Source organism: Lepidochelys olivacea (genome assembly GCF_965140295.1).
Source record: "Lepidochelys olivacea isolate rLepOli2 genome assembly, chromosome: 1".
NCBI classification, from domain to species: Eukaryota; Metazoa; Chordata; order Testudines; family Cheloniidae; genus Lepidochelys; species Lepidochelys olivacea.
This window is the reverse complement of record NC_140411.1, coordinates 303,172,193-303,184,671: the sequence shown is the minus strand read 5'-3', so window position 1 is coordinate 303,184,671 and position 12,479 is coordinate 303,172,193. Positions and strand designations below refer to the sequence as shown.

Below are 12,479 nucleotides of genomic sequence, written 5' to 3'. Positions count from 1 at the left end.
GGGACAACTTGTAACAAAGATGTCCTATACTACTACTGGTAAGAAACCAAGACTTCTAGCTTGGTGTGAGCCACCTGCAAAAAGGTTAATACTTTTGAAATGCGAAAAGGAGCAGTGCCAGTGGTGATTCACTCCACCCATAGCTCAGTAACCTGCAAACACAGAGAGCTCTGGCTGTGCGTGCTGGGTCCCCTGCCACACACGCCCACCCTGAATTCTGCTTCATAGTAAGCCTGAACTGTTTGGCGAGCTGGCCACGCTAGGGCACGGTCAGGTGTGGGGACAGGCCCCGGAGGACACCATTGGCCGTGAACACTCTATTATGGGAACTGAATGACAAGGTCAGAGAAAGCCACTGTAGACAAATATTTTCCCCACAGGTGCATGCTGCAGTGCTAGGGCCTGTCCTGTTTGCTGCAGCATGAGCCAAAGCGTGTGGCAGGATCAACGAGCCTCCGCTTACGCTGCCATGATTTGGCTGGCGGCCCTGGCCGGGAGCCAGCTGGCTGCAGCAGGTTTCCCGTTGCGGGGAGCTGTGGGGCGGGCAAGCCCCAGGTTGCGGAGTGAGCTGGGGCCCGTTGCCCAGGCTGAAGGTGGGGGCTGCCCTCGAGCCGCACCCTGTGCTGAGGGGCTGCTCCACCTCGCCCCGTGCTCGCTCATCTCCAGCTACCGCGCGACCCGACCACCTCCCCCACAACCCCGCGGGGCCGAGCCTGCGCCGCACTGCTGGTCACGTGACCGAGAGGAGGCGGTTCACCAACCCCGCGGCCCCAGCCCCAGCCCCCTCTGGAGGACACGTGTTACGCGCACGTAACGAGCGCGTTCCCGCAGCTCGCGTCAATAGCTCGTTCAAACTGGGAGCGCTGAAAACTTGCGGTAAGTGGCGGCGCGCGGCGATGAGGGGGAGGGAGGAAAGCAACGGCAGCCGGGAGGGATCAGAACAGTCTGGGCCGCTAGCGGCGCGCACGCTGTGTGTGGGGGAGGGGCCTTTAGATAGGCGGGGAGGGAGCGGAGTTCCCGGGTGGGTGCATTCGGGGGACCCAAGAGAAGAAGAGGAGGAGGAGCAGGAGGCCGGGGCGTGCGTGGCGCTGCGGCTGTAGTAATAACCCGAGGAAAGCTGCTCCCTGGCCAGGCGCGGTGCTCGCTCCGTTCGCTCCCAGTTGTCCCCCAGCGGAAACCCGGGAGCGGCTGCAGCCAAACGGCCCCCACCGACCCGCTCGGCGCTAGCAGGCGCCTTGAAATAACAACTCCAGCGTCACGCGTTCACGTCACCGGCAGCGGGGAAGGGTCACGACCCGAGAACCCTGCTTAGAAGGTGACCCGAAAATAAATCGTCTTGACAAATGGTTTTATGGGATTTCCCCCGTACACGCCACGGGAACATTTTCTTAAGGACCCAGCCCAACCAGAGCAAAACGGTCCCTTTCTCCTCTACAGCGTATTAGAAAGTTTAGTCTGCGGGGAACGCTGGGAGAGCGCGGCCCGTCCGGTCTGGCGACCCCTTCAGGAAGAGGCGAGTCTTGCAAAGTATAAGACTGCCGCGGGTGAGACTCAGCTCATCCTAATCGCTGGCAGAAACACAGGTGCTACAGTGTATCAAACAGTAGGGGCCAGAGTGGCATGTGGGGTGCTGCCTGTGATCTTAGGTACACTGCTCTTGTTTGAGAGGTCTTTTTTGTGCTGGCCGACTCCTGCTTTGCTGCCTGCCAGCAAGTTATGCTGTATTGCTTCAGCCTGCTGGAGTGTACAGCCAATTCATAGGAAGTTCTGTAAGTGGGATTTTTAAGAATACATCCTAAAGGGTACAAAACACTGGAAGACCTTCAGAATTGTTCTATATATTTAAAAACAACTCTGCCACTAATCTGACTCCCCCTCCTTGCTGACAGGATCAAGTCTCTAGTAGCTGTTATGTCACAGCAGGACCCCTCCCATCCTTTGAGTTTCTTTGCCGCTTACCCTGTTAAGATTCCTTCTTGGTGTTTGACTTCTCTCTCTCTCTCTCTCTCTCGATTTTTTTTTTGAGAGAGAAAGAAAGTGTTTAAAGGCAAAGTTGGAGGGGAGAGGAAGAAAGTGAGTAAGAGACCAGATGTCGTCATGTTGAGGTATCCTTCTGCTCCCTGTTTGCTATGGTTCAGTGAGACACATTGATTAGAGCAGAGGCGTCTGACAAAAGAGTTGCTACTGATAGAGGAGGCAGCAGTGACAATACCCACTATTGGAGGAGCAATACAGATATAGCATTATTTTAGTTGGAAAAATGGCCTTCATGGTGGGATGTTTTAACAAGGGGCTTTTACTATAGTTTCAACCAGTTTCCCTGGTACTAAAATCAGGCTTACCGGCCTGCAATTGCTGGGATAACCTTTGGAGCCATTTTTAAAAATTGATGTCAAATTAGCTATCCTTCAGTCATTTGGTACAAAAGCTGATTTAAATGATAGGTTACAGACTACAGTTAGTAGTTATGCAGTTTTACATTTGAGTTCCTTCGGAACTCTTGAGTGAATACCATCTGGTCCTGGTGATTTATTACTGTTTAGTTTATAAGTTTGTTCCAAAATCTCCTCTTCTGACACCTCAATCTGGGACAGTTTGTCAGATTTGTCACTTAAAAAGAATGGCTCTGTTTTGGGAATCTCTCTCACATCCTCAGCTGTGAAGATGGATGCAAAGAATTCATTTAGTTTCTCTGCAATGGCCTTATCACCCTTGAGTGCTCCTTTAGCATCTTGATCATCCAGTGGCCCCACTGGTTTTTTAACAAGCTTCCTGCTTCTGATGTACTTAAATTTTTTTTTTGCTATTACTCTTTGAGTCTTTGGCTAACTGTTCTTCAAATCCTTTTTTGGCCTTCCTAATTATATTTTTACACTTCATTTGCCTGAGTTTGTGCCCCTTTCTATTTTCCTCAATAGGATTTAACTTCCACTTTTTAAAGGATGCCTTTTTACCTCTCACTGCTTCTTTTACTTTGTTGTTTAGCCATGGTGGCACTTTTTTGGTTCTCTTACTGTGTTTTTTAATTTGGGATATACATTTAAGTTGAGCCTCTATTATGGAGTCTTTAAAAAGTTTTCATGCAGCTTGCAGGGATTTCACCTTTTGTGCTGTACCTTTTAATTTCTGTTTAACTAACCTCCTCTTTTTTGGGTAGTTCCCCTTTCTGAAATTAAGTGCTACAGAGTTGGGCTGCTGTGGTATTTTCCCCACCACACAGATGTTAAATTTAATTATATGATGGTCACTGTTACCAAGCAGTCCAGCTATATTCACCTCTTGGACCAGATCCTGTGCTCCACTTAGGACTAAATCATGAATTGTCTCTCCTCTTGTGGGTTCCAGGACTAGCTGGTGTCAAGGAACTTTATCTCTGCATCATGTCTTGAGGTGACATGTACCCAGTCAGTATGGGGATAGTTGAAATCCTCCCTTATTATTGATTTTATTTTAATAGTCTCTCTAATTTTTTTTGAGGATTTCACAGTCACTATCACCGTCCTGGTCAGATGGTTGGTAATATTCGTTTCGGTAATATATGTCGGTAATCAGAGTAGCAGCCGTGTTAGTCTGTATTCGCAAAAAGAAAAGGAGTACTTGCGGCATCTTAGAGACTTACAAATTTATTTGAGCATAAGCTTTTGTGAGCTACAGCTCACTTCATAGGATGCATGCAGTAGAAAATACAGTGGGGAGATTTTATATACACAGAGAACATGACACAATGGGTGTTACCATACACACTGTAATGGGAGTGATCAGGTAAGGTGAGCTATTACCAGCAGGAGAGCGGGGGAGGGAAATAACATTTTGTAGTGATAATCAAGGTGCGCCATTTCTAGCAGTTGACAAGAATGTGTGAGGAACAGTGGGGGAGGGGGGAATAAATATGGGGAAATAGTTTTACTTTGTGTAAATGACCCATCCACTCCCAGTCTCTATTCAAGCCAAAGTTAAAGTGTTCAGTTTGCAAATTAATTGCAATTCAGCAGTCTCTCGTTGGAGTCTGTTTTTGAAGTTTTTTTGTTGAAGAATTGCCACTTTGAGGTCTGTAATCGAGTGACCAAAGGATTGAAGTGTTCTCCGGCTGGTTTTTGAATGTTATAATTCTTGACGTCTGATTTGTGTCCATTTATTCTTTTACATAGAGACTGTCCAGTTTGGCCAATGTACAGGGCAGTGCTGGCACATGATGGCATATATCACATTGGTAGATGTGCAGGTGAACGAGCCTCTGATAGTGTGGCTGATGTGATTAGGCCCTATGATGGTGTCCCCTGAATAGATATGTGGACACAGTTGGCAACGGGCTTTGTTGCAAGGATAGGTTCCTGGGTTAGTGTTTTTGTTGTGTGGTGTGTGGTTGCTGGTGAGTATTTGCTTCAGCTTGGGGGGCTGTCTGTAAGCAAGGACTGGCCTGTCTCCCAAGATCTGTGAGAGTGATGGGTCGTCCTTCAGAATAGGTTTTAGCTCCTTGATGATGCGTTGGAGAGGTTTTAGTTGGGGGCTGAAGGTGACGGCTAGTGGCGTTCTGTTATTTTCTTTGTTTTTTCACCTGTAGTAGGTGACTTCTGGATACTCTTCTGGCTGTGTCAGTCTGTTTCTTCACTTCAGCAGGTGGGCATTGTAGTTGTAAGAATGCTTGACAGAGATCTTGTAGGTGTTTGTCTGAGGAGTTGGAGCAAATGCGGTTGTATTGTAGAGCTTGGCTATAGACAATGGATCGTGTGGTGTGGTCTGGATGAAAGCTGGAGGCATGTAGGTAGGAATAGTGGTCAGTAGGTTTCCGGTATAGGGTGGTGTTTATGTGACCATCGCTTATTAGCACCGTAGTGTCCAGGAAGTGGATCTCTTGTGTGGACTGGTCCAGGCTGAGGTTGATGGTGGGATGGAAATTGTTGAAATCATGGTGGGATTCTTCAAGGGATTCTTTTGCATGGGTCCAGATGATGAAGATGTCATCAATGCAGTGCAAGTAGAGTAGGGGCATTAGGGGACGAGAGCTGAGGAAGCGTTGTTCTAAGTCAGCCATAAAAATGTTGGCATACTGTGGGGCCATGCGGGTACCCATAGCAGTGCCGCTGATTTGAAGGTATACATTGTCCCCAAATGTGAAATAGTTATGGGTGAGGACAAAGTCACAAAGTTCAACCACCAGGTTTGCCGTGACGTTATCGGGGATACTGTTCCTGACGGCTTGTAGTCCATCTTTGTGTGGAATGTTGGTGTAGAGGGCTTCTACATCCATAGTGGCGAGGATGGTGTTTTCAGGAAGATCATTGATGGATTGTAGTTTCCTCAGGAAGTCGGTGGTGTCTCGAAGATAGCTGGGAGTGCTGGTAGTGTAGGGCCTGAGGAGGGAGTCTACATAGCCAGACAATCCTGCTGTCAGGGTGCCAATGCTTGAGATGATGGGGCGATCAGGATTTCCAGGTAGAATACCGCTGGTCGGGGTTCTAGTGGTGTGTGTCTATGCGGATTTGTTCTTGGTGCTTTTTCAGGAAGTTTTTTGAGCAGATGGTGTAGTTTCTTTTGGTAACCCTCAGTGGGACAGAGGGTAATGGCTTGTAGAATTTGGTGTTGGAGAGCTGCCTAGCAGCCTCTTGTTCATATTCCGACCTATTCATTGTAATAACAGCACCTCCTTGTTAGCCTTTTTGATTATGATGTCAAAGTTGTTTCTGGCATTGTGTTCTGCATGGCTGAGGTTATGGAGCAAGTGATGCTGCTTTACCGCAATTTCAGCCCGTGTACTTTGGTGGAAGTACTCTGTGTCGAAGTCCACTCTGTTGTTTCAACCTTCAGGAGGAGTCCTTCTTTTTGTAGTCTTGGTAGGAAGTTTCCAGAATCCTTCTTTTTGTAGTCTTGGTAGGAAGGTCTCTGTGGGTTAGTATGTTGTTCAGAGGTGTGTTGGAAATATTCCTTGAGTTGGAGATGCCAAAGATAGGATTCTAGGTCACCATAGAACTGTATTATGTTCGTGGGGGTGGAGGGGCAGAAGGAGAGGCCCCAAGATAGGACAGATTCTTCTGCTGGGCTAAGAGTATAGTTGGATAGATTAACAATATTGCTGGGTGGGTTAAGGGATCCACTGTTTTGGCCCCTTGTGGCATGTAGTAGTTTAGATAGTTTTGTGTCCTTTTTCTTTTGTAGAGAATCAAAGTGTGTGTTGTAAATGGCTTGTCTAGTTTTTGTAAAGTCCGGCCAGGAGGAAGTTTGTGTGGAAGGTTGTTTTGTTATGAGAGTATCCAGAGCTTATTCTTAATCTTTCCGTGTTTGCTATATAGGATGTTGATCAGGTGGTTCTGCAGTTTCTTTGAGAGTGTGTGGCACAAGCTGTCAGCAAAGTCTGTGTGGAGAAACTTTTTAAAAAAGTTCTTTCATGCGACCCTCATGGCTGCCAGCCGAGGTGGGACGGGAGTGGGCAGGAGAGATTCACATGCCCCTCCCGACAATGTTGCTCCATCCTGCTGCTCCTAGGACCCTCCTAGGGGTTGCACTTGTCAATGTGTCATTCATAAAACTTTTGAGGTCTGTGCCCTGGGGGCCATTCACCTCGGGCAGCTCAGCTCCCTGCAAGCGGTTCCCTATCCCTGCTGTTGCTGGCACAGCCGTAGAGGAGGGACCCATGCAGCCATGCTGCTGGCTCTGTCTGCTGCAGGCTCCGCCCCTTGCAGCTCTCATTGGCTGGGGGAGAGGGACAGAGATACCATCATTAGTTGCTGGGCAGAGTCAGCTGTGGTGGCATGAGGCCAAGGGAGCGAGGGAAAAGGGTGGGAAACAGGCTGGGAGGTGGCGTGACTTGTGAGGCTCCAATGACAGCTCAAGGGGGCATGCTGCCTCCGTTCCCCCTCCCCGAGCACTAACTCCGTGGCCAGTGGGATAAGGTGAAGATAAGAAGAAAGGAATTAGGTTCTTTCTAGCTGTTGGCGCTGCAGGTCTGTGTAATGAAATGGGGCCCTTTATTTACTTTTTTACCCAGTGTCCCATGTAATGTTGGTAGGTTGTGTAGGAGAGGGCCATCTTACCAGGAGCACCAGAGGGCACTGAACCTGATGGGAGCATAATCCCAAACACACAGGGAGGGTCAGAACCACCCACTGCCCCATCTCATTAGGATAGTAGCCATGCTTCTCGCCCCCTGCATCTGACCAGTGGGCAGACCATGACTGTGCCTCCTCCTCAGCCGCTTTTGTGCCCAAGGAGGCTCAGCCCAGCAAGGTCCTTCTGTCAGCAGGGCATGTAGTGTGGAAAGTGGAGCATGAGCTGCCTTATGGTAGGATGGTGCTTGGTGGTCACTGAGAGACCAGGTTTCTATTCTTGGCGTTGCCTTTGCCAGTGATGTCTTGTGTGACCTTGGGCAAGGCCTCAGTTCCCCTGCTGTCCCACGAATAATAATACCCTCCCCCCCGTGTCTGTCTCTCTCTCTCACACACACACACACACACTCTGCTTGTAAACAGCCTTACAGAGAGATGTCTCAACCTAAAAAAAGGAAAATTGACGACGGACACGGCCAGTTCCAAAATAAGTGGACTGTTGATTACTTTGTCATTGAGTACAGACTGCCTCATGCCTGATCTGCAAAAACAAAGTTGCTGTTTTAAAAGACTACAGTATCAAACGACATTACACAACGAAACATGCAGAGCAATATGATAAATATCAGGGAGAAGAGAGAGAGAAGATGGTTTTACAATTGAAAAAAGAATTAGCAAAGCAGCAGTGGCTTTTTCAGAAGGCGAGAAAAGAGAGTCAGCAGTTTTGGCAAGCTAGGTCATGAGTGAAATGATTGCTAAGTGTGGGAAGCCATTTACTGATGGTGAATTTATTAAACAGTTCTTTCTTAAAGTCAGTGAGATTGTATATCCCAATAGGCTGATATTGCTAAAAACATCTCTCCTATCTCCAAATACAAGTAGCAGAGCGTATTCTTGAGCTCTCTAAAGATATTGATGGGCAGCTCCTCGAGAAAAGCACAGCTTTCCACGCATATTCAATCTCAATTAATGAGAGTACCGGTTTTGTTGACAGTGTGCAGCTTGCCATATTTGTGAGAGGCGTTGATGAAAACGTTGCAGTAACTGAAGAATTGCTCAGCTTGCCAACAATGTGTGGTAGAACAATGGCCAGTAAAATTTTTCACTGCCTCACAGAAGCACTGGCACAATATGGTCTGTCATGGCACTTGTTAGCAGGCTTGACCCCTGATGAGGCCCCAGCAATCATTGGTCAAAAAGACAGATTGGTGGCACTAGTACAAAGAAAGATGGCCGAGCAAAATGATGAACAACAAATAGCATTACACTGCATCCTTCACCAACAAGCACTATGCAGTAAATCTTTGAAGTTTGACAATGTCATGTCAGTTGTTGCGAAATGTGTGTATTACATTTGCTCAAGTTGCTTGCAGCACAGACAGTTTTGTGTTTTCTTGGAAGAAATTGAATCTAAATGCAGTGATTTGCTCTGCTTCACTGAGGTGCGCTGGCTAAGCAGGGGTTCTACTTTAAAGAGATTCTTTGAATTGAAAACAGAGGTGAAAAGATTCATGGAAGAAATTAAAATGCCTGTACCACAATTTGAAGATCACAAATGGATGACAGATCTTGCTTTCTTTGTTGACGTAACAAGAGATGAATATGCTAAACCTGAAGCTGCAAGGTCCGGGACAGCTGGGGACAGCAGTGTATGATGATGTGAGAGCATTCACAACTAAACTAAAATTGTGGAAAAATCAGATTTCTTGGGGGACTCTCACTCATTTCCCAGTATGCAAGTCACTTGTGGAAGAGCTCGGCTCTGAAATACAGTTCAGTGGTTCTGAATACACGACTAAGCTTGACCTGCTTTTACAAGAATTTGATCAGCAGTTTGCAGATGTCAGAAAGCACGAAGAAAGCTTCTCTATGTTTGCTAATCCATTTTCTGTTGATGTGAAAACAGCACCATGTGATTTACAAATGGAACTCATTGATATGCAGCGCAACAGATCTTTAAAGATTAAGTTCAGAGAAACCAAGGATGTCACCGTTTTCTTCAGACAGCTACCACCATCTTTCCCAAATCTTTGCAAAACCTTCAGAAAAATCATGTCCTTGTTTGCCAGTACTTACATTTGTGAGAAACTTTTTTCCACAATGAATATAAACAAGTCAAAATATTGAACACAACTGTCTGATGCACACCTTGCAGCAATCCTGAAGCTTTAACTGTTCAGTCACTGAGGCCAAACATCAACAAAGTGACAGAACTGAAGTGTTGTCAGGTGTCTGGCAAACACTAAAAACTCTCTGGCAGGTGAATAATTGTATAAAGTTGTATAACAGTTTTAGTATTTCTAAGAAATTCCAAATAAAAAATACAGTATAAACTGTTTCTTTTCTGAACACCATCTTTAGTGACATTATTGGCCCCCTGGGAGGATTTGAGGACTGGCACTGGCCCTAAAGTAAATTGAGTTTGAGACCCCTAAATTAGACTTTGAATAAAAGAGACTTGCAAAATAAGATGAGAAGAAACCTCACAGGGATTTTCAGAATAAATTAGCAGAATGATTGATATGAGAGGCTTTGGAATTATCTTTGCTGCTCCAGCCTGCTCCAACATCTGTAATTCTTTAAAACTAAACAACATAACTACTACCATTATGATCAGATTTTCAGTCTTTTAAGTTATTTTACTCAATTTTTAAATGTTCAATCATTTTGCATAATTTTATGTGGTTATTTAAAGAAATTTACAATATTCTGTTGGAGAAATTATTGTATACTGTATACATAGTGTATACAGAAGTGAGAAATATCCAGCTCTGTTAAGCATTGTGCAGTATATGAACAGTTATGAAAAAAAATAAACTCTTCATAGTCAAATTGTCTTTTAATGATAAAACTAGTAACTAGCTACAGAGTATTCCTTTGTTCTGAGCATAATTGGAATTTTGATTTGGGATGTTTGGTGAGGACCCTGGGGTTCATGTGCAAGAGGTTTCAAATGGTTTCTGAAATACCCATATCTCCTAATTTGCCTTTGGTTCAGCAGTGGGCTTTCATCTTAAAAAGTATGTCAGACACCATTGCATTATGAGTTCATTCAGGACCTATTAAGCATAGTGACAATTCTAATTAATGTCTGAAAACTACATTTCCCTACTAACTGATGTTTATAGAGGCTGTTTAGATTCTACCCCTCCCCCACCCCCCAAGTTTTGAAAACTTGGCAGGAACTGATGAGTCTTCAGTTTCTAAGCAATTGCTTCCTTTGTATTGAAGATAAATTTATCAAAATGTGAAGGTCAATTTTCTAAACGCTACAAGAACTAAATTAATTGATAATATATATTTCCATGGGATACGTACTAGGAATTATAATGATTAGATAAATTGAACAATGAAACCTCCTGTTAATTAGTTATCAAACAGCTTCATTTCAGTCATTGCAGAGTAAATATTCTTGGATGTACAGACATGTATTTCTTTGTTTTACAATTTGTTTATTTAAAAAAAAAAGACTGTGCCATCAGTTGAGGAAAATATAGTCAATTTGAATAGATTGGCATACACGTTAGAGGATCTAAAATATTTGGAAAATTGTGTGGTTCTAACAGTTATATATATTTCCACAAAAAAATGCACAATATTCTGCCATCTGAACCAAAGAGATCAAATACTTCTAACTGGCATCTCACTGATCTGTTGTTTTGATCCTTCAATATGAAGGAGAATATGGCGTCTCCCATGTTATGAAGTAGGATAATGTATCTTTTGCTTTGTGAAAGTAGTGCTTGCCATCCATCTAACATATTTACAAATGAAAAATAACAACAGCGCTTTGCTCTTGCCTTCCTTCTAATGTCAGGAACATAACTTCTGGACACTTTAATTCTCTTATGTGTTTTTCTCCAAAGTTAGTATCATACCTTTCCCAAAGAATATTTACTACTAATTATTAGGCTTGAGCAAGGTACATTTATCCTTCAGTGTCAAGAAATGGATATGGCAACTGGCAAAGCATGCGTCTTGCCATGAATGTCAGATTCAAAATCAATATGGCAGCAAATACCGCTATGCAGAATGCACTGCGGTTGCTATTGCAATCTCATAGTGCCCGCTAATGTTCAAGGATAAAATTAATAAGTCACGGTAAAGGAAATATTTAAAAAAAAATCAAAATTTGATACAATCATATGACTTAAGAAACTAATCTGTAGAAACACTGAGTTCCATATTATGACAGTCAATTTGGCATCATTAGCAAATAATGTACAGTAATAATTTGTACCTTGATATCTTGTTGCGAGGTGCATGAAAAATATGTTTTAGTGACTTTATTCTGATTCTGTCTTTGGTCTTGTATATTCCTCAAGTTTATCCCTTGTGAAATGTTGATAAAAATTTAAAAAGCCCAAACTCCTTCTTTACAGAGATTCTGGGAGGACTAGTTAATTTTTGTAAACGCTCTGCAAATGGAAAGTGCCATCTAACTTGGCATACCCTGTTAAAGAAGTATGGACTGAATGAATGGACTGTAAGGTGGATCGAAAGCGGGCTAGATCGTCAGGCTCAATGTATAGTGATCAATGGCTCCATGCCTAGTTGGCAGTCGGTATCAAGTGGAGTTCCCTGGGGCCGGTTTTGTTCAATATTTTCATTAATGATAGAGGATGGCGTGGATTGCACCCTCAGCAAGTTTGCAGATGACACTAAACTGGGAGGAGAGGTAGATACGCTGGAGGGTAGGGATAGGATACAGAAGGACCTAGACAAATTAGAGGATTGGGCCAAAAGAAATCTGATGAGGTTTAACAAGGACAAGTGCAGAGTCCTGCACTTAGGTCAGAAGAATCCCATGCACCACTACAGACTAGGGACTGAATGGCTCGGCAGCAGTTCTGCAGAAAAGGACCTAAGGGTTACAGTGGACGAGAAGCTGGATATGAGTCAACAGTGTGCCCTTGTTGTCAAGAAGGCTAACGGCATTTTGGGATGTATAAGTAGGGGCATTTCCAGCAGATCGAGGGACGTGATCGTTCCCCTCTATTTAACATTGGTAAGGCCTCATCTGGAGTACTGTGTCCAGTTTTGGGCCCCATGCTGCAAGAAGGATGTGGAAAAATTGGAAAGCGTCCAGTGGAGGGCAACAAAAATGATTCGGGGACTGGAACACATGACTTATGAGGAGAGGCTGAGGGAACTGGGATTGTTTAGTCTGCAGAAGAGAAGAATGAGGGGGGGATTTGATAACTGCTTTCAACTACCTGAAAGGGGGTTCCAAAGAGGATGGATCTAGACTGTTCTGAGTGGTAGCAGATGACAGAACGAGGAGTAATGATCTCAAGTTGCAGTGGGGGAGGTTTAGGTTGGATATTCGGAAAAACTTTTTCACTCGGAAGGTGGTGAAGCACTGGAATGCGTTACCCAGGGAGGTGGTGGAATCTCCTTCCTTTGAGGTTTTTAAGGTCAGGCTTGACAAAGCCTTGG

General features: G+C 44.6%; 1 protein-coding gene across 6 annotated transcripts in view; it reads left to right on the top strand.

Moving 5' to 3' along the window:
* The first annotated feature begins 232 nt into the window (after positions 1-232).
* The window catches only part of IMMP2L (inner mitochondrial membrane peptidase subunit 2), an 844,357-nt gene continuing 832,110 nt past the window's right edge, over positions 233-12,479 (top strand). The window contains exon 1 of one of the 6 annotated variants that reach the window (XM_084646927.1): positions 233-341. Coding sequence is in view for 1 of the 6 variants with exons in the window: in XM_084646923.1 (XP_084503049.1) it covers positions 1,352-1,513 (162 nt within the window). In the remaining 5 variants the exon portion in view is untranslated. The other 5 variants (XM_084646925.1, XM_084646924.1, XM_084646926.1 and 2 more) reach the window with 5 other exon arrangements.